The following is a 22855-nucleotide window of genomic DNA, read 5'->3' as shown; positions in this document are numbered from 1 at the left end:
CTTTAAAAGTCATTCAAAGTGTTTTGAGGTGAAATACACCATTCTAGAGAAACTTGAGTTGGAATTCTGTACAGTGGTGGTGATAGGAACCAGACGTCCAAAGCATGTAATGCTCCTAAGAGCTCCATCACAGAAAGCTATTCAATGAAAAAGGTTACAAATGTTCTGCCTAATGTTTGAGACATTGTTCTATGATAGTTTTGAGAGAAGGATTTGTCTCTAAATGTATTTTTTGAGATCTGTTCAGGGCGGTTAGGTGCCTGGAGGGTGTTGAAAGGCAAAACAGTTCTATTTGCAACATAGACATTACAGCTCCTGGTTACTATCACCACCACTGTAAGGACATTTGAGTTGGTAGGTTTCTCTGCAAATGAACATTTTCACATCAGAACGCTCTGAATGACTTTGTTTACATCCCAGCGACTGAATTGTGCAGAAATTTTCAAAAATCGGTGGAGTTCCCCTTTAGCAGTAGGCCTGAGACACAAGAGAGTAAAACTAGGGAAAGATATTCTCTTATGAAGACATTTTTAGCTTTCAGTCTCTGAACTTCACAACTGTTGATACCCCACCAAACTAGGTCAGGTCAGCCCATTAGACATCTTATCGTTTGCTGCTTTATACCTCACTTTACAGCTTAAAGGGGAATTCCACCCGTCTTTCAAAAACATCCTGCGTTAAGATAAAGATGAAGGTCGTTCGGAGTGGTTTGAAGTGAAGTGGTCAGAATTTTTTACGTCAGTGGTGATAGGAACCAGACATCCGTTGACAGTAATGCTTCTAAAAGTGAGGGGTGCAAGGTGTTGTTAGGCAAAATAGCCCCCAAAGAAGACATATTTTTTAGATTTACTGCTTTCTTATCGTCGGTATTGCACATAAAAGCTCAGATGACAGTTGGACAGTAAATAAAAATAGCTGTATTTGAGGAGTAGACATTGCGACTCCTGGTTCTTTTGCATGTTAGTTATTTAATTAGGCAGAAATTTTGAAATATCAGTGGATTTCCCCTGTGAGTTGCACTGACAGCTGCTATAGCTTACTTATCTGTGTTAAACTGCCTGGGTTCATGTAAAGTCTGTGGCCCTCTTACCCTCCCCCTTCCCTAAATCTTAGGCCTGGATGAAACCCAGCGGGCTGAGACAGCAGCGTGTGAAGGCTTTAACTCAGGGCATTAGAATTAAGTAATATTATTAGGGGTTTATGAGGTACGTCCTTTTTTTTCTTCTTCCTTAAACGAGATGTGCTGCCACATGATGCAGCCTATCAAACTGAAAGTGATGATTAGCATTCAGGCCTCTCAATGACGGTTTTGCCAGGTGAGTAATTGTAATTGAATGCAGTGTTTTCTTAAACTACAGATATGCTGTTTAGATAAGAATGAGGCCGTGAGCTGTTGGGTGCTGGTTTTGAGGCGTCAGGCTGTAGTAGATTAGACTCCACTCTGATTGGACTTATGGACCTTTCCCCTCTCAAGCAGCAAACTAGATCTCCCCCCTCCTTGCCGGTCTCTCTGTGGGGTCTTGGAATTTGCTGAAATGGTCAGTCTCCCCTACTGTTTTTTATGTCAAACTGGGGGATAAAGCAGACCTAGCAGGTTCTTTAAGTGTACATATATAAACAAATGGCCAAGTTTGTCAGTCTTGTGGTGGAACAGCCAGTACACAGTCTTTAAAGGAACAGTCTACCAAAAAAATAAAATTCACACAATTGTTCTCCTACTCCAAATATAGTCAGCAAACAAAGACATGTCTGAAGTCTGAAGTTTGCTTTGTTAGTTTCGCACCAAAGTGGTTATGCTATCGTAGCTAAGTAATCAAAGTCGGTGTGTTTGAGTTGCATAGATTTCTGTTGTGAGTCTTGTAACTGCACTTAAAAATTAAAATTAAAGAAACAGCAAACGTGCCATTGCTGATTGACTATGTTTGGTGTAAAAGAAAAATTGTGCAAATTTGATTTTTCTGGTGAACTGTTCCTTTAAAGTGCTAATATAGTGGGAAATACAGTAAAATACATACAAATAATTATAATTTTTCAAGTAAGAGTTTGGTAGAGTATATAAACATTGCTCAAATTGAAATGTGCTGTTCACTCCCCGGTCCACATGGTCCGTATATGAAAACTAAGATATGGGCAATTAGAGCAGAGCTCATTTACATAGATCAGTCTTAAAGGCACAGTAACAGAAACCACCTACTTAATTCTAAGGAAATAGAGAGGTTGAAAAACGTTCTTGTGAAAATGATCTATGATCTTATAAGTGGGGGAAAAACTAAAAAAAAAATAGCATATGGGCCCTTTAATCCCTTTAAATCCTCTGTTTTGGTGTATGTGTGTAAATCCTTCTCCACTTATATATGCCTCAAGTCTATACGCATGTTATAAAGGTGTTATACTGACCCAAACTTGAACGATTTGGGGAAAATATCTAATTTAGATTTTTCCTACTAATATTGCAGCGACAATTTAAATCGTCCACCTAAATATCCACCTTTTTTGGCTCGAGGCTCGACCCCTAAAGTATGTTGTGGTTGTGATGTCGCAACATGTGGAGGTTTGGTTGCCTCTGATTGGCCTAACTCACCTACAGGCATTTCACAAACTCTTATTAGATTCAATTTCCCCTCTTAAAACAACATTTCTGCTAATGTGCACACTTACAAAAGATGGTTCTTGAAGGGTTCTTTATTAAAAGATGATGGTTCTATATAGAACCATAAACACTCAATGACTCACTTGCATGCTTAAAAAGTTCTCTGCATGATGAAACGGTTCTTAAATTTATGGACATTGTGTTGTATATGGTTCTGTATAGCACCAAAATGTTCTTCTGTTGTTACAAGCTTGACACTGTAACAATAGCAGAACCCTTTTTTGGTGCTGTATAGAACCATATACAACACATTTTCCTTTAATCTGAAGAACGATTTCACCATGTGGAGACCTATTTAAGCATGCAAGTGGGTCTTTGAGTGTTGATGGTTCTGTATAAAATGATTGTCTTTACTGGAGAACCTTAAGGAACTGTCTTTTTTGAGAGTGTAGGCTGTAATTAAACAAATATTGAAAATTGTGATTTCCATATAAAAGCGATTCATCTTTCAGCCCTGCTGTGTTTACAAATAGCACCGTATCGATGGGCGCCGGCACCAGCTGCTGGTAAAATGCCCACTGGACCTGCGTATGGTCACTCTCGGCTCTGCAGAGCTGCAAAATGTGTCACGCTTGGCGCTGTGGTTAGCCAGTCAGAGCCAGCAGTGATTCCTCCAAGAGAAATGACAGTTTCTGTCGTACTATAGTGCAGCGTCATGTTTTTACCTCATCAGGTCTTCAGAAAGCTTTAGGCAAACACTGAAGCTTTACATGTGAATAAACCCGAGGTGTGGCCTTTTATTACACTGTGATGCTTTATTTCCATTGATCTTTGCAAGTGTGGACTTGGCTAGCTGTCTGTGAGCTAATGCTAATGGTAGCATTTTACTGGGTAGAAATATACACTTGCTTAATTCAGTGTGAACTGAAATGTTATAAGCTGTATAATAGTATTATAACTAATATTTCAGTGCTACACACATTTTTTTAATTATGTTATTAAAGGTAAACTAAATATTGTAATTATTTATTGATAGTTACGTTGTTAGTTTTATTATAACTAAATTCTCAATGTGAAGTTCTGCATTCCTTAGCCGTTAAGAAATGATCTATAGCTGTCTTGTGAAGTTTGAGCATCATTATCATTCTATCACTCCATATATTTATACACAACATTTTTTGGCTTTATTTTATTGAAAACAGTGACCCCCAAACTCTTGAATCAGCTAAAATTGCATAGAATAGCTTTAGTTATTAATAACAGGTGATTCCAAAACTTTTAAACAGCTGTGTGAAGTCATATGCAAAAGTTGAGCAATGTTTATATACTCAAATTGAATAGAGAGCAAACTTCTGCACGTTTTAATGCAACATTTATTTGCTGAATTTAACATATTAAAAGTGTAAAAGTTACACCACATCTCATATTTTATGTTGTACTTTTTCCAATTTGTTGAACCTGGCAAATAAACAGAAATGGAACACTAAAATTTCCAGAAAAATGCCATAATGCAATATTTTAGTTCCCTGTGGAATGTGTATTAACTTATTTTCACTTAGAAAATCAGCAAAATAAGTAAGGGGGTGTTCAAACGTGTGCGTTTGATACAGTGATTATGTTGCTCATACTTCACAAGACAAAAAAATTAAGAACTTAACATTAAGAATGTCGTTATAATAAAAATTGCTATCAGTTAATAATAACATTTTATAGTTTATCTTTAAAAACTTAATTTAAAAAGCTAGTATTGAATAGAACAGTATTGTGCATAGCATTAAAGTATTAGTTACTATACTATTATATAGCTCATTATATTTCAGTTTACACTGAAATTGGTTCAAATTGCATGGAATAGCTTTAGTTATTAATGACAGGTGATTCCAAAACTTCTGAACAGCTGTTAAGTCATATCGCTGTTGTCGGAAGAAAACCTCATATCTCCAAAATAACTTTACAGGAGAAGGAAAAAACCTACTCTAATTTTAATGTAAGTCAATGGAACCAGACGTCTTTCCAGGTCATTCTGGGCCGTTTCTTTTGGTCCATTCCTCATGAAATTTACACACAATGTAAAGAACAACAGGCATTTTCAAGTTATGTCAACTGAAAAATGACAAAATTGGAGATACACGGTTTTCTTCCGACAGCAGCGATATGCAAAAGTTTGGGTCCCCCAGTCAAATTACATGAGTTAATACATCCTCTACAGGGAACAAACTTCTGCACATATTAATGCACGGTTACCATTTATTTGCTGAGTTTAACACATTGGGAAAATGTGGCATGTGTAAAAGTTACGCCACCTTTCAAATTTTATGTTTCACTCTTTTTATCTTTTAAACTTGGCAAAAGAACAGAAATGGAACACTAAAATTTCAGAAAAATGCCATATTTTAGTTTCTTGTGGAACATGTGCACATATATTTCCCTATATTTGCTTAGAAAATCACTAAGCAAGTAAGGGGCTGTTCAGACGTGTGCATGTGACTGTGTTGACTGTATCTAGTATGTCGGGGTTTAAACCGTTGATGAGCTTAAATGTGCGTTAAATTGAATAATGTTTATTCATCGTGTATGCTTTGCAGTGCGGCTGTGAAGAGGATTCACTGGTTAATTTCGAGGACAGATGGATGTCCCTTGGGTGTGTGTGTGGGGGGTGGTGTATACATCATGCCCTCACCCTCACCCTCCCTAATAATACTCTTTCTTTTTGACAAACATGTGCACACACACAAAACCCTCTTGTACTGTAGTGCACCCTGTGGAGTTACTAATCCAAGTAGGCAGCTCTTAAAGCGCCGCGTCTCACTGAGCCGCCTCGCACCTCTCAGTGGGGCGGTATTCACTCTTTTTCTTAGTGTAACATTAAAGTTGGAGTGTGTAATGGAGCTGATGAACTCCATCAGAGTGCGTTCTGCGGTTGTGCCTGTGTTGGGAATCTTCACCCACTTCAGCATGTGACCCGAAAACTAGTTGACTGGCATAAAAGTCGTTTCCCTTTTCTTTCTAGTCTAGTAGCTGGGCTTTGTTTGGGTTGGCTACTATGGCGATTCGTTGCTAGCGTTTACCGTTGGCACCACTGGCTCGACCTGGCTAATCCTGAGCATCTTAAGCTCATTAGAGGAACATTCTGTGGGAAGTGCTACCTCTGTGTATGTGTTTTAGCATTGTCAAGGGAGGTTTGTTGGTGTCGGTGTTTGTGTCGACCCCTTAGGAGAGTTCCTGGGACGCTCAGGCGACCTCGAGCGATGGTGGCCTTAATGAATTGTGCAGAAACTTTAAATAAGAATTTGTAAATGGCCTTTTCCTTCCTGCCTGAGATGGAAATGAAATTGAGTTTTTTGCCCTCCTTCAGGGCAAAGGACTCATTTCTCTCTGGTTCCTGTCACAGTAGTTTACTTGGAAGAGCAGAGGCGGAGTGAACTGTGATATTTCTCCTGAGCAGATGGGCAGAGACGTCCAATTTCGCATGTTTTTTCCAGCCTCTTACTCATTTCGGAAAGGTCCGTAATGTTAGGCGCATCGTTTTTCAGATGCTGATGCTAATTTCAGCTGAAGGTAGTGTAGACACAGTATGTTAACTTACATTCTGTGAATGAACTACCTTACATGCTGTATTTGTACGTTAACCTGTGCATCGTGATCATAATTCTATCATTGAGGTGTCAGTGGAGTCGTTCTGAGTGGCTTCACGTGAAATGATTCATTGGAGAGACACAGATTTCTCCATAGATATTAATGTACTATCCAAAATCACCAGTGAGCCTACATGTCTTGTGGTATGATTACAGCTGAAAGATTAATCGTTTTTATATTGAGATCGCAATTTGTAAGGGTGCAGTTTTCAAATCGCAAGAGCTGCAGATTTTTTATTATAGTACATCAACAATGTTGTCTTAACAAGTTAAAAATGGAGAAATATGAACTAATAACAGCCTGTAAGCTGCCTGTAGATCAGTTTAGACCAATCAGAGGCAACAAAACACCTGTGTTCATGACTAATTGGTAGTCTGACACACTCAGTGTTCAAGCCTCATGCCAGAAAAAAACCAAGCCTGGAAACTAATTCATAGAAAATTACGGCATTTAAATCACAATATTGGTCAGAAAAATCGCGATTAGATATTTTCCCCAAATCGTTCAGCCCTAGGTATGACTATAATAACTGTTTTGTGCATCTCTGCCATCACTGTGCTTTCAAAATATATTTTAGACCACAGTTTCACCACAAAGTGATCATAAAACAGTGTCCTGGGCATCAGGAAACATTCATAATCATTTCATGTATTAATGTTCTGTGCTGTAGCTTTTAGAGACATTAAATTTTTGAGATGTCTGATTGTTATAGTCACCAAAGCCAACAATTCTGACTTGGTAAGTTTCTCAATAATTAACCGTTTTGTTTTGAACCACTCTAAACATCACGGTTTACATCTTAACTAATTAATTATACAGAAAATTTGAAAAATCTGTGGAATTCCCCTTTAAATGCTTCAAATGCTGTTGTTTCAGTGAGTGACATGGATCCTTTATGGTGTTTCCTGGGGGAGATAAATCTGAAATATTTTTAAAAGTTAGAATTGGACAAGAACGTGATCAGCAATCTACTTAGTGTGTGTATAAGTGTGTAAACGTACAGTGGTGGGTCTGTGCATCGAGTTTGTGTATGTAGATGTATTTAAGGAAAATGTACATGGCTGTAATTAGTGTATGTGCCTGTGTGGCACAATGATACAGAGATTTAATCTCATTGGGTTAAATCTCCTTAAGGGAAAAGGGCTGAGGCTGCGAAACTTCTTACCCGTCTCTCGTCGCTATGGCGATAGGAGTCAAGGCAGCGCCGGGATGGTAATGTCCACTGTGTGCCTGGGAGCCACCCAGCTCTGTTGACATTAGACTAGGGGTCGTAAAACGTCTGCTGCCTGTGTGCTTTTAACTGGTTTAAGGTCTCCCACCCTTGTGATTAAGTGTGGTTGGCATCTTTTATTTGTTATTTAATGTAAAATGACCTTCCTGTAGATACAGTTCAGCTTCTTAATGCTGACTCTTCTCTTTTCTCTCCTTGCTTTTTTGTGTCTTAGACTATGGACCTGAAGGCGCAGTTGTGTGTGCTGCTGCTGGCGCTGGGCCTGTGTGTGACCCTGCAGGTGAGCGCTCAGGAAGAGGACGTGGATGTGGACGTGGAAGATGACGTAGGTGACCTGGGAGACGATGAACTGCTGGATGGAGAAGCTGAAGAGGAGGAGAAGCCGGCCCCTGCACCCGCCGCTGCACCTACCGTAAGACCAATAAATCTTCAGTTACATTATTAATAGGGATGTGCTCGAGTGCTCTGTTGGCCGCTTGCGGTGCCAATCATAGGGTTTCAGTCGTATGATTTTTATGTTATTGCGCCATATTTGGGACCGAATTTCTGGCTTCGTTGCTCTGCATGAGCATAGCTAGAGGTGAAAGATGGCTAAAATTACTCTCCTTACTTTGGAAGAGAAAAACGTGACCTCTACAAACTCGATAAAACAGGCTGTGATCCTTATACAGTTTCCTCCTGAACCCCTGGTCCCACTTAAACTGGCGGAAACCTACCAAATATTTGTTTTCCTGACATATTTATCTCATACTCAGCCCCTCTCCCTATTCTGGAGTCTCTCAAAGCATTTAAAATCAAAGAAGCCCACCGGCTCTTCACGTCAGGGTGGGTAAAGGATCCCAAGGTGTTGCATAAAGAGGAGAAAACCTCTGTGATCATAGGAGGGAAATGACATCAGCTAATTAACACAGATGTGATCAATGCTGGCCTTTAGATAACTTTAGCTGATGTTAACAGCCGAGAGATAAACAGTCGTCCCCCTAACGGAGCTGCAGACAGCCGGTATAACTTTACTCTCTGTTTCTGATTTAAATGAGGTTTAAATGGAGAAACATTAACGTTAAATATCAGACTGAATGTCGTGGGTCGGAAAACGACGTCGTGTTTCGACAGACGTGATTCTGTAAGTTTGCTAGTGCAGTTAGTTCAGAGTTCAGCTCCAGTCCTGAAACCCCTGCACTGCATAACTGTGGTTTCCCTGGTTAAAATACCTGATATTATTAGCTAATTAATCCCTTCTTGAGCTGAACGAGGTGTGAACAGCAGAGAGAAACACTACACTAAGTAGTCTCGTCGTTTTCGGTTTCGATCGCATGCGTTTACAGATGTGAAGTATGGAGATGATCCACTGGTGCTACAGTAGTGTGGACAAAATTTGATTGAAAAAAAGTAACTGGCGAAAAGTCATCGGTAAGATTAACATCCAGTCCTGTGCTGTGACTTACTGTGAAACCGTGACACCGTAACAACTGTACTGATGACCTACTAATCTGAGCTCTAAGGTTGGTGTTGGCGAAGGCTGGCATAGAAGGGTCCTAGTAGTACTGGGCCATATACCGGTTACTCTTGTGTACCAGTTGAAATTCTTCCTCTGGTATAAGTTATAACTGTTATACTGTTATGCCACAAATAAGTGCCGATAAACAATAAGCCTATTTGTCATGGTTGTTTCATTCACGTTACAATTGAAAATGAAATTACAGCAGCCAATCAGTTACCTTTCGCTGCCTAGTCCATTTTATCCAGAGTAGTCCACTTTGTTTTTGATGCAGCAGACATAAAGGAATGGCCAGTCTTTTGGGGTTAGTTGAAGCAGCCTGCTATGGCTACCAAGGCGATTGCCAGGCTTCTGTTTCCTCTCATACCACAGCTTAAAGCCGGGGTTATACTACATGACTGTTACCCCGATTTTAGCCCCAATTCTCAGCCTTGCCAAGTCTGTGCTGGTCGGCTCTGGTCTGCAGATTTTTGGGTCAGTCTGATGTGTAGTGTGTGTGATCCCTAATCGTTTAGTTTGATCCCCAATATTTCAGTCGCCCAAAAAAATCTGCAAAAAACTGGGATAGTGTGAGACGCCCAGTCTTTTTGTAATCTGTTCAGGCTTTAAAAGTCGTGTAGTGAACCCAAGGCTTAAGAGAAGCCGCCTGATTCGGTCAGCTGTATCAGATGAGGCAATGTTCGGAGACTTGTGCGCAAAATTGTAATGACTATAAAAGCCATGAATGACTGTAGCATTTTCAAAATTCCTGCAGCGCCTGACGCTCGGAGGCATGAATGTATGAGTGTAGTTTATCGCAGTGTCGTTTAAATCTTACAGATGATTTAAACAGATCACTAAAGACATTTGACAAGGCCGAAGTTGGCCTTATTCAAATTTGCTCTTCCACCTTAAATGGTGCAGCAGTTACATTCGGCCGTACAAAATGTACCCACAGCTTCGTTTAAGGTGAAACAGAAAATTCAAATGTAAAGCTTCTGAATAAGAAGCCACTTTCAGAGATTATTTTGCACAATATGAATGTCAGATTTATTTTGGTTGTAAAAAATTGTTTATAAAAAAGTACTTAAGCGTCTAAAATGGTTTTATTCTAAAATATACATATATTGTGATATATACCAAAGTTGTCAGAAATGTATGCACTGTCAGAAATTTATATTTACCATAATATACATTTTTGGCCATGCTGCTTGCTGCTAGCTGGTAGGTACGTTAGAGAAGGGTGAAGGGCTCAGTCAGGAGGACTGAAATGAGAAGGTGCAGTAGTTTGCCTGTAGTGACAGTTATGCCAGCTGAATAGGAAGTATGGGTGTAGCTTTTCATATCTGCTTGATAAAACTGCGCTTAAGCAAACAGGAATTTTATTGCTTCAGATTAAGAGAATACAAACAGTCAGTGTCCTTATAGGAAGGTCTGTCCACGCTGCAGCCTTCTCGACGGCACCTCTGGGCAGTTAATTCCAGCCATACAAGACCATGTCTGTATCCTCTCTCTTTTAACGGGGAGAGACTTAAACATAAAACTGAAAATCATATTAACATTTCATTTCTAACATCTGTCACAACTCACATAAATAGTTTGTAACATTTGGCTCAAAGAAATGCGCAAACACAACAATAATCTCTCCACAACATTACCAGAGAAATAACTGGCTCTTTTTATAGAAGCATGGGACTTTCCTCATAAACAGATCATTGAGTGTTACGAGCTACACGGTTAGAAATAAAGGTTCTGTTCTGGTACATTTTTCGTTCATCAAGGTACAAACAGTGTAAATGTTCCCTCAAAGGTACAACAGTGGTTTTAAGGTCTGACAGTGTTCTCTGACTAAAGGTACTGAGATGTTCCCTTGAGGGTCCCACCCCAGTGACGAGAGGGGGAACTGCCCCAGTGCTAGTTTAGTACCTTTATTTCTGAGATTGTACCCCGTTCAGTTTTAAACAGTAATCTGTCCCTTCCTTCATAATGTCTCTGGCTCAGTTCAGCCTTTCTGTTTTTGGTGCAAGACCTAGCCTTCAGAAATAAAGGTATGAGACTGTCACTGATGTGGTTCCCTCAAGGGAACATCTCAGTACCTTTAGTCAGGGAACAAACTGAACCATAATCCACTGAAATGATATGTTCTAAGCTGTACTGACTCCACACACCCCGTCTCGCCTCCAGGCTTTTATTTTACTGTTCTGTTTTAAAACATTCGGTTATGAAAAGGTACAAATACGAACTTTTCACCTGGAAAAACTTATTTAAGGTTCACAATCAGACCTTAAAACCACTGTTGAACCTTTGAGGGAACATTTACACTGTTTGTACCTCGATGAACAAAAAATGTACCTGAACAGAACCTTTATTTCTGACAGCGTACGCTAAACGACACCCTGCTGGTCAGAGCTGTATGACTGTTTCTTGCCATCTAGTGGTAAAGCTCATGTGACCCTGACTTCTGAATTAGCCCACTGACCCAGTTACCAACTTAGAACTTGTCTAATCAACTACCTCAGTGTTACAAATCCAGCCATAGCCTCACTTCAGTGACTTGACATTAGTGAGAAATGAAGTTATAATAAGAGACAAAAGTGAAATCCATAACAGTTACAGCTAAAGTTGGTCGGTGCATTTTAGGAAAAGATTTTTTGACGCTTAAGATGGCTGAGAATGTTTAAGCTGATTAATTTTTCATAGTGTATTGCTGTGCCTGGTCCATTTTGTGGGGGCAGGTTTCAAAACAGTTTTCATACACAAGTTCTGGGCTCCATTAATTTTCCTTTGGTGCTGTTAAGTCTGTTTTACTGTAGAACTGCTTATTTGCATGCAGATTAGCTCTAAAGGTTTCACTGATTGTGCCTTTAATGCACCAGATGTACTGTAAAGAAGTATAAAGTCATACTGATAATCTAATCTCGCGATGCCTCTGTTCTAGGTGACGTATAAAGCTCCTGAGCCGAGGGGAGAACACTTCTTTGCAGAGTCGTTTGATAAAGGAACACTGGACGGGTACGTTTTTAATCACCTTGCAGGAGGGACATAAATACCAGTCCTTTAAAGTATTTGTGGTGTTTTAAAATGTTATTTGCTTTTCCTAGATGGGTTGTTTCCCAGGCAAAGAAGGAGGACATTGATGAGGAAATTGCGAAATATGATGGTAAGCATTTACTGGAAAGTTAAGTAAACTGTAGGTTAAGTGATGTCCTAATACTTTTCATTATAACCACATTATACAACTGACTTAAAGTGCAAAACAGGAAAAACAGAACTGAACAATATAAATGGGCCGTTCTATCGAATAGCTCCTAACTGCTGTCGTATTCACTATTCAGACCTTAGATATTTAAAGGATTGTGTTATGATCTATTTAAACCCAAGGTATTAATAGAGATAATAAGGTAGACGTATGAATTCATCATCTTCTGTTGGGAGGTGGCTGGCTCAACTTTTCAACTTTTTCAATTTTGTTTTTCTTTTTTTTAATTATTATTATTAGTATTAAAGTAAGGTTGGAAGATTGGAAGGTTCATAATGAGTGTAATTTCATAAAATAAAAAATAAAAACTTCAAAAAAATGCCATTCCAAGTTTTACTCCATAGACGGAGTTTTTGTTTTAGCCACACCTCTGCATTTTAGAGCAGGAAGTGAGACTGGATCCCTGCTCCTCATGGTGAGCAGTTAGCCCATTGTTTTGAAGTGAAAATGTCGCAAAGTCTGAAAATCAGTGTATAAATAATTAAGAATGGTCACTGAGGAAACTCACATTTTCTGCAATTATGTTAACTTTTTTGTAGAGATGCATGATATCACTTTTTCCCTACTAATACCGATACCTGATCCATTAGTATTGGCCGATATTGAGTACCGATACTAACTCTATCTAACCCATCTCACCTAGAAGTCCTGATATTTATATCTTGTCTATATATAATTTGGTAAAATCTGTGCTGTGTCACACATGGAACACACTCAGCTTGGCTAGATGGCATTTACTTTATTCATTTACTATCTATATTTAGTGTTTACTATTATATAATTAGCAATAACAACTATGTTCAACAACTTCAGTAAGTGTAAAATACCTTTTTTTTTTTTTTTACCCGATTTTTTCTCGCGAATTTAGTCGTCTCCAATTCCACCCGCTAGTTATTACTCCCCCAATCACACACGATGCTATCAACACTAGGAGGGCGAAGGCTAACACAGGCTTCCTCTGAGACCCGTGAAGCCAACCACCGCTTCTTTTCGAACTGCCGCTCACGCAACGTCATTGGACAGCCGAACGTGCTCGGAGGAAAGCGCCAACCGTCAGATCTGTTACGTCAGCTAACAGACGCCTGCGCTGACTAGCATCGCGCTGAGTGATGGGGGAGAGGGGGGCCATCCTACCCACCCAGAGAGAGCGAGGCCAATTGTGCTCTCTCTGACTCCCGGCTACGGACGGCTGTAGCATCACCAGGGATCGAACTCACGATCTCCTGATGATAGGGCCAACGCTTAGACGGTTGCGCCACTCGGGAGCCCCGTGTAAAATACCTTTATTGTGCTGAACAGTGAACAGATAAACCTGTGGTGTTTACACATCAGCACACAGCAGCTTCTCTGGCTCAAAAACGGAGCTGAATGTTGTCTCATCCAAATTTCTCATGTCGTTTGTCTCATATGTGCATCTTGTTCATTCTCGCTGCATCTCTGAGCGTCAGTTCAGTAAACGTCACTGTCGTTCACACTATCAGTATCTGCGTGTTTTTTTCTGGCTTGGTTGAAGCGAAAAATCCCACTGCTGAGTGATACAGCTGACTGATGGAGGCACACTTAGGTGGGGCTAGAGGACACGCAGGCCCGACTAGCAGGCTGCTATGTTAAAAGCTAAATCAAGGCTAAAGGAAAGCAGCAGCCTGGCTGATCAGTTAAGCGGTTCTGTTAATGTGTTCTTAACACCAGAAACTGATGTTCCAGATTCTGCCATGAGCATTTTTACTGCTGATGTGTTGTTAAGTTCTGTCTACTGGCGCATGCGTCAGAAATTGCCTTGTGGTGTCAGACATAGATATCGGTATCCTCATTACCGATAGTGATACTGCATTTAAGGGTCAGTATCTCCACTGATACAGTATCAGAATCGGTGCAATGCTACTTTTTTATGTCTTAATTAAAATATTATATTATAAATAAACCTGTGACACAGCGTACACAGAGGAAATTGAAGCGTTACTTGCGCTCTGTTATCCATGCTGGACTTTCATATTACTCTCATGTCTGCTGCCTCTAAGGCCCAATCCCATTTCTTCTTTTTACCCCTAACCCTTGTTTTTGAGTGTCACCCTAACCCCTTGAAACTGAGTTACAAGGGGTAGTGGTTGAACTCTTGCCCTACGAAATGGGACCCTCAAATTAAAACATTGCTTCATTAACAGGCTACTAGCGGTGCTCTGTAGGCGACCCGGCCCGTCTTCAGAGATATCAGAGAAGGGAAAAGAAACAAAACAGAGCTAAGGGCTAAGTGGTAGGGGTGAGGGGTGAAATGGGATTGGGCCTAAAACATACTGGACTCAGACTGCAACTGGCTACACAACAGAAGGTGACTGTGGGACTGCTGCATTTTCATTTTCACTTATAATGTGACTGAAACGTCCCGACTCAGCCGTTCTTATTTGTGGGAGACGAGTGTAACGGTTATAGTGAAACTGAGAAACTGGAGAGAGTTTCAACCAGCATACTGGATGAACTGAGATACCAGCCACTACTAGCTGGATTCTTATAGCTGAATTATTTATCCACTTATAAATGTATTGATACTTCTGTTTGGAGATTTGTAACCATAACGTACCCGTGTGTGTGTGTGTGTGTGTGTGTGTGTGTGTGTGTGTACAGGAAAGTGGGAGGTTGAAGAGATGAAGGACACAAAGCTTCCTGGTGATAAAGGTCTGGTACTAAAATCCAGAGCCAAACATCATGCCATCTCTGCTCTGCTGCTGCGACCTTTCACCTTCGACACTAAACCGCTCATTGTCCAGTGAGTATATTCTTTTACGTATTCACAAATAAACGTGAATATTAGGGCCCGACCGATATAATGGGTTAGCTGATAGTTACAGTCGGTACTGATGTCCCACTGATGTGTTTTAAGACACGTGGCTCAGTTTTACTTAAACTGTTGGAATCGGACGTTTCCACAAACTCACTCAAATTAGTTTCCACACACGTTAGATGAGATAAAAACATTGGGTTATAACGTTTGCTTTCTGGTGTTTGGTTTTTATGTGATATTCATTTTTTGGACAAAAGTAAAATTCTCTAGTCATTTTTAGATGCAAATAGGTACTAAATTGAATTTCTAAGCCAGTGATACAGCAATGTGTGGCAGAAGCAAGAAGGGCAACATCTAGTACTTATCTAGTACTCACAGTTGGCTTTAATCACTAAATCTTTGAAAATTTGATTGACTAACACTGGAATATTAGTGGTTTTCTAGTGTTGTCCAACTCGAGCGAGGGGTTTTCTTTTTTGCCGTTTTTATTTAAAACCAGCGAGAGTTCCCCTGCGCAGACATAAGCAACCAACATTCTTCAAGCCCTAATAAAGAAGAGTAGATGCATTTGGACTTTAAACATATCGCTGTTGTCGGAAGAAAATCTTGTATCTCTATTTTTGTCGTTTTTTCAGTTTTTGCCCTAATTTGAAAATGCCTGTATCAAGAAAAATGGACCAACACGAATGATCTAAAAAGTCTGGTTCCATTGACTTGCATTAGAAGTAAAGTAGGTTTTTTCCTCCTAATGTAAAGTTACTATTTTGGAGATACAAGGTTTTCTTCCAATAACAGCGATATGCAAATGATTCTAGGGACCTGCATGAACTGAAAAACATTCAGTTGCACCTGAGTTTTTCTGATTATATATTGACCTGCTATAAATTGTCAGTTAATTGCACATTTTTTTCAAATAAAGTAATGTATATTAACATATGTAGTGTATTCACTTTATTTTTTATTTATTTATTTATTTATTTATTTTATAGAATTAATGCTGTTAGATATTAGATGTTGTTCTGGATCAACATGTTTAAAGACACCACATTTGCACAGCAATGCTATGTGGTATCTTTGAAGGGTCTACCACATGTCCTGAAATAAAGCCCTGAAGTATAGAATCAAAATCTAAAAGATAAATAGAAAATCACATTGACTAATATTTATATGTCGCTGTTGTCGGAAGAAAACTTTGTATCTCCAAAATAGTATTTTCACAGAAGAAGGAAAAAATGTGCTTTACTTTTAATGTAAGTCAATTGAAACCAGACTTTTTGTCCAAGTAATTTTGAGTCACTTTTTTGGTCCATTCATCATGAAACTTACACACAATGTAAAGAGCAACATTTTCAAATTATGTGAAAAACTGAAAAATGGAAAAAAAAATGAAGATACAATGTTTGTGTGTGTGTGTGTATGTATGTAAATATATGTATGTATATATATATATATATATATATATATATATATATATATATATATATATATATATATTAGGTCATATATTGGCCCTAGTGCATATTTGGCAACATCAACTTTACAGCTAAGCTTTCCAATTGTGTAAAGAATTGCTCATTGCTGGTGGCCTTTGTCAGAAAGTAGTTTCAATTTGTGTTTAATTAAAAATAACATTATCCTGAATTGTTTTGTGTTGATTTTCAGGTATGAGGTGAACTTCCAGAATGGAATCGACTGTGGTGGTGCCTACGTCAAACTGCTCTCTCAAAGCCCAGACCTCAGTCTGGTAAGACCCCTTTCTGTGTGTTGGAGAGAGAAAGTCACCAGTTTTTAATGTCTGCATGGTCAGACCACTGCAGACTATCTGCTCGTCCATTCCTTGACAAGCCTAATGTATTATAAGCACCCCCCTCCCAGCTTCCTGGAATATATGTGAACAGTTTCACTCCTAGCCTTTCATGGGATTAAAAAGATCAAGTACTTGGAATAGTTATTCCTCTCCCAATGCTTATGCCGCCAAATATAAAGCATTGTCCGTACAGCATCTCAAAACGCTTGAGAATGTTTAATGCTCCACTCTGCTGTCCAGATACTAAACTGGTTGTTCCATTGCATAGCGATGGTGAGGGTGCCCTAAAAATAGAGGTTGGTGGAACAAAACAAATAGTGGCTTCCCAAATGCCTGCAGAGTCCATATTAAAAGGCAACTCTGAGGCCGCTCTGTGCAGTTTATTCCTCGATATAACTGGCACTTTAAGACTATGAAACACAAGTAGGCTGGGAAACAGTGATGGAGGTACGGTTTGAGTGTCGTCTTCTGCTTAATGAGAATTTGAGCACTGGCATAATCTGGAATTCCAAATAGTAAACTGCAGTATTGCTTTAAATAGGTAGTTGAGTCAGATGGAAGGGCCTTTTTTGTTCACATCACTGTTCCATTAGACCAGGGGTCGCCAACATGTGGCCCTGGAGTCACGTGCGGCTCTTTCACTGCCCTGTTGCGGCTCCACAGCAGAATTAGATTTGTAGGTAAATATAAAATAATCCTCCTTTACAGTAAAATAAAGCTCTGCTGATCAGTTTTAACAATAAACTGACTTAAACCTTGACAGTTAACGTAGAACTGCTAATTCACCCTTTAACCCCGAAGGTTGGTGCGCAGACTGCTGGTCACCATAGCAACGAAGACAGTCTCGTCTATCTAGTAGCTAACGAAACGGCAAAGAGGGAGATTTAAGATGAACGTCGATAATTTGGACACAAATGGGCTAATCTGTGTTTATAATCTCTCCATCTGGTTTCCTGTGTTTAATGAGAAACGGTCAAACACTAAAAAGCCGCGAAGCTGAAGTCAGTTTCTCGTTCACATTCTTCCGTTCCACCTTAAATGATGCAGCAGTTACATTCTGGCATCTCAGGCACCATTTAAGGTGGAACGGGAAAATTCGAACAAGAAGCCGGCGAATGAGAAGCGACTTCAACCTCATAAAGAGTCATTTTACTGCCAGAGATGCGAGTAAAGCGGCTATAGCTGAGCTAAAGCTTAAAGTAGAGCAAAGTAAGTCTGCCTTTTCGTTTATATTATATTTTCAGCCTATACTAGTACATTAACACATACTGAGTCGTATTTACAGCCAAGATGATAAAATATTACTTCAATAAATGGGCATAAAATGTTGTGGCTTTTGTTGAAAGGACAAAACGGCTCTTCTTAACGTTTGAGTTGCGACCCCAGACTTAGACCAAAAGGAAAAGCAGAGTATCACTTCAACAAATGATCCTTTTGCTTGTGTACAAACCCAGATTATAGAATGTAGGACGCATGGCGGAATATGGAGTAGGCCAGTGGAGTAGCTCTATCATAACAGTACGTCATAGCTTAGTAGGTCATAAGATTCCCCCACATGCATCATGGGCCAAAGAACAGAAAAGCATTACTCAGTATGTGAGGGAAAGGTCTGTGTAAAGAGGCCTTCAGGCTGTGTGTTTGCTGGAGTGTGTGCACAGATGTAAATCAAAGTGTTACGAACTTGAGCCGCTCCCTCCTCTCAAATCCCCTCTTTTCTCCTCTTTCACCCTTTCAGGCGCAGTTTGTGGACAAGACCCCGTACACCATCATGTTTGGACCTGACAAATGTGGCGAGGACTACAAGCTGCACTTCATCTTCCGCCACAAGAACCCCAAAACGGGCGAGTACGAGGAGAAACATGCCAAGAAGCCAGAATCCGACCTCCGCACCTACTACACTGACAAGAAGACCCACCTTTACACACTGGGTAAGAGTAATCGCTTATTTGGTCTCCGTTTCTTTGTCATGATTCCCTGGATTTACCTAAAATGTGTTTTCACTCACTAGTTAGAAGTCTGGGCGTTCACAATTCAAAACACTGTCGGGGTTCAACGTTCAACTTTTTGTCCCAACTTGCGACTTGAAAGCTTACTGTCCCTTACTTTCTTAAAATAAGTGTATATCTCACAATATACTGTCACTAAACTTTTCTTTTTGCTGTAAATAAGCAGAGGTTTTATATCAGCAGTACTGTGCTGCAGCTCCTCTACAGCCACAAATGTGTTTATAGGCTATGCATCCTTTAAGAACCTCACCATCACCCCTTTAAGGTCTCTTGCGCTGGGACGGCTGTAGCTTTTTCAGACGCGATTCCCATAAAACATCGTAGATCATCATGGTAAACCTAATTATTGACACAACATTTTTAACAAAGCTGCTCAAATTCCTGCTTCTGAAACTGATTTCTATTTTATTATAAATACATTCACATTGAAGTTATCAATAAGCTTAACATTGTCATTTGCATGCATACTTTGGCGAATATTGCCTCACCTTCTGCAGACACGTCGGTACAGTACTCGCTACCAAGTTCCAGTCCAGTTTAATGTCTGTTTCATGTGTACTCAGTAAAAGGTTTTGCTCTTTTGACCGTATGATGTGCTGTCGTGACTAACTTTGTCAACTTGGAATCTGCGGCACTGTTCGTCCATCGTATGCACGGTCCAGATGTGCGGTCGGCTGTTGTGACAACCATTTTCTAAACCTCTTGGGTAACACTTTAGTTGGATAGTCCACTTTAGATGCTTTGAAGATACTTAATTTACTTTTAAGTTACATTCAACTAAATATCTACTAAATTAGCCCCAAGTTTTGATGACTCTAAACCTGGCTCTAATCCTAACCCTGACCTTAAGCTAAACCCAAAACCTAAACCCAACCCTCACCCTGGTCCTAGCCCTAACCCTGTGTCCAAATCCTAACCCCACCACTGTTTTTTTGTTTTTTTTTTTTTTTTTTTTACCCGATTTTTCTCCCCAATTTAGTCGTCTCCAATTCCACCCGCTAGTTAGGACTCCCCCAGTCACACGATGCTATCAACGCTAGGAGGGTGAAGGCTAGCACAGGCTTCCTCCGAGACCTGTGAAGCCAACCACCGCTTCTTTTCGAACTGCCGCTCACGCGACGTCACTGGACAGCCGAACGCGCTCGGAGGAAAGCGCCAACCGCCAGATCTGTTACGTCAGCTAACAGACGCCTGCGCTGACTAGCATCGCGCTGAGTGATGGGGGAGAGGGGGGCCATCCTACCCACCCAGAGAGAGCGAGGCCAATTGTGCTCTCTCGGACTCCCGGCCTACGGATGGCTGTAGCATCACCAGGGATCGAACTCACGATCTCCTGAAGATAGGGCCAACGCTTAGACGGTTGCGCCACTCGGGAGCCCCGCCCCACCCCACCACTGTTTAAAATCAGCTGAGTTTCAACAGATAGTTTATTTACAATTTGAACATTTGTAGATAATCTATAGGGGTCCATAGTGTACCATCCAAACAAAGTGAGACCAAGTCTTGTAGTACCAATAAAAAAGGACCATTTTTATGTGCCTTGTTAGGATGTTTCCTACAAAGTTCACAGAACATCTCCGATACATCCGAGTCAAAATCAATGAAAGTCTTGAGTTTTCTGCGAGAGATTGAAGCTGCAGACTCGCTTTGCTTTGTCTTCGCGCTTCACCGTCATTTTTCTCGTTATCTCGTTTGTCAACAAATAATACCATTGGCTTGTTTTGACTGGATATGCAAAAATGGATAAGACCATGTTTTGCATGGCGAGGGGTTATATATTACAGATATTACAGTGAATTGGCCTCAATTCCGTTGTTCTGCTAACACACTGTGCTCCCCCCCATTGATCCTGGTGTGCTGTTCCTTGCAGTGCTGAACCCTGACAACAGCTTTGAGATCCTGATCGACCAGACTGTGGTGAACAGTGGAAGTCTACTGAGTGATGTGACCCCTCCAGTCAACCCCCCCGCAGAGATTGAGGACCCTGATGACCACAAACCCGAGGACTGGGACGAGAGGCCCAAGATCCAGGATCCAGATGCAGTCAAGCCTGATGACTGGTCAGTACATGTGTCTTAACCAGTTTACTCAATCCACCCCTACCTCACATGTAGTTGCTCAGCCATGACATGTTTGGTGTCTGAAGTTGTTTTACACTGGAACCATGAGGCAAATGTAACAAACAGTTAATGGAAGCTTGTACCAGTGTTTCTTTTACTGTATGACAGCGATTCCTGAAGTAAAGGGACTCAGTGTTCTGCACATTTTTGTGTTTTTCTCATGCCAGCACAACTGATTTAGCACAAGATCAGCTAGATAATTAATTAATGAGTTGGATGAGTTGTGCTAGAGCAGCGTTTCCCCACCTTAGTCCCGGAGGACCACTGCTCCACACATTTTAAAGTCAACCTGAAATCAAAATGGACCTTTTTTTACTATATTACTTCATGTCGTTGGTCATAGTAAACAGAAACAAAGTTCTTTTCCTCTGTAATGTTTGATCAAAGTGTAGTGACTTGCCCGCCTCTGGACGCCTTCTCACGCTTGGTTGCGTCAGAGTTCCAGCTGTGTTTTTAGTGTCCCTCTTTGTCCCACCACTCTGATCCATCATCAAGCGAGAACCCCAGTCATCATCTCCGTCAAATCAAATCACGTTTATTGTCGCATCACATTTCATTTCATCACTTTCTTGCGAAGGTGAGTGAAAATCTTAGGTGCGTAGCCCCCTTATGGAATTTAAATACATAAAAATATCGCTGTTGTGGGAAGAAAACCTCGTATCTCCAAATATAGTAACTTTACAGGAGAAGGAAAAAACCTACTTTACTTTTAATGTAAGTCAATGGAACCAGACTCTTTTCCCCCTAGTCATTTTGGGATGTTTCTTTTGGTCCACACACTGACTCTAAATATATACACACATGCACACTAGTGTATACTGTATACTGTGTATGTACATGTATGCCGACAGACAACCTCCTTTACATTTACTGCATAGATAACTCGGTTAAAACACTAACTCTTTAAAGTTGATCTCAGCGAAACAGTCTGCACCATGAATGTAAAATGAAATGAGTGACCTTTTAAAGTTTATTTTGGGCTTTAGACGTGGGTAACAAACCACACCCTTCACTTTTTCAGGTTATCGGATTCCTTTTAAAAGTCACCCGGGCACATATTTTGATCAAAATCCAGTAGGATCCACAAGTTATTTCTAGGTCACTGTTTAAACTTCAGTTTTGAATTCAACATGTTAATGGAGTTTAGCATATTGCCAGTTAGTGTTGTAATAAGCTTCCATTAATTATTGGCTATATTAGATGCATAGCTTTAATGCAGAAATAAAGAAACAGATTAGAGGTAATAAGAGGTAAGATAAGAGGAATATTGTGCACATTTGATACTGGCTGATAACTGTTTTCCATCTTTCTTTATCATTTGCTCATGGTGTTCTTCATAGCTCTGAACACCTTGAGGCTGCTGTGTGTTTGTGTACATATGGGTGTTTGTGTGATCATACACTCACTCCTCTCTCTGCTCTTTCTGATAGGGATGAAGATGCTCCTGCTAAGATCCCTGATGAGGATGCAGTAAAGCCTGACGGCTGGCTGGACGATGAGCTAGAGTACATTGCCGACCCAGACGCCATCAAGCCGGAAGACTGGTCAGTCACTCACACAATTCAATTTACAGTCTGAAGTGAAATGAATTGTAGAGGCCGTTAACTCTTGGTCTGCCAGCTGCTGTGTAGTCCAAAAGGAGCTGTAACCTGTTAAGAGGCAGAGGCAGGTATGATGTAATATTCTGTAGTGCGTGTATCAGGTTTGTCTGTGCTGATGTAGGATCTAATCAGTGTCGTCTGTATAATCCTGTTTCTTAGGGCTGCACAATATATCTTTAAATAATCGTTATTGCAGTATTGGCCCTTGCAGTACTGATATAATATGCAAATGAGCCTCTAACAAATCACTCTTTAAAGTTATACACCAATCCGGCATAACATTTGTTTCTACGCTCATTGTCCATTTTATCAGCTCCACTTACTATATAGGTGCACTTTGTAGTTCTACAGT

At 40.3% G+C, this 22855-nt stretch overlaps 1 protein-coding gene across 1 annotated transcript in view; it reads left to right on the top strand.

Annotated features, from left to right (window-relative positions):
• canx (calnexin) overlaps positions 1–22855 on the top strand; it is a 43262-nt gene that overhangs the window by 1311 nt on the left and 19096 nt on the right. The window contains exons 2-9 of the mRNA XM_036569307.1: positions 7672–7869; positions 11873–11946; positions 12036–12094; positions 14813–14954; positions 16632–16713; positions 18512–18704; positions 20653–20842; positions 22333–22446. Coding sequence (XP_036425200.1) covers positions 7675–7869; positions 11873–11946; positions 12036–12094; positions 14813–14954; positions 16632–16713; positions 18512–18704; positions 20653–20842; positions 22333–22446 — 1049 coding nt within the window. The 5' untranslated portion in view covers positions 7672–7674. The remainder of the gene's footprint in view (positions 1–7671; positions 7870–11872; positions 11947–12035; positions 12095–14812; positions 14955–16631; positions 16714–18511; positions 18705–20652; positions 20843–22332; positions 22447–22855) is intronic.

This window comes from Colossoma macropomum, unplaced genomic scaffold (assembly GCF_904425465.1).
Source record: "Colossoma macropomum unplaced genomic scaffold, Colossoma_macropomum, whole genome shotgun sequence".
Taxonomy (NCBI): Eukaryota; Metazoa; Chordata; class Actinopteri; order Characiformes; family Serrasalmidae; genus Colossoma; species Colossoma macropomum.
The sequence above is the reverse complement of the archived record's forward strand: the minus strand, read 5'-3'. Positions and strand labels throughout refer to the sequence as shown.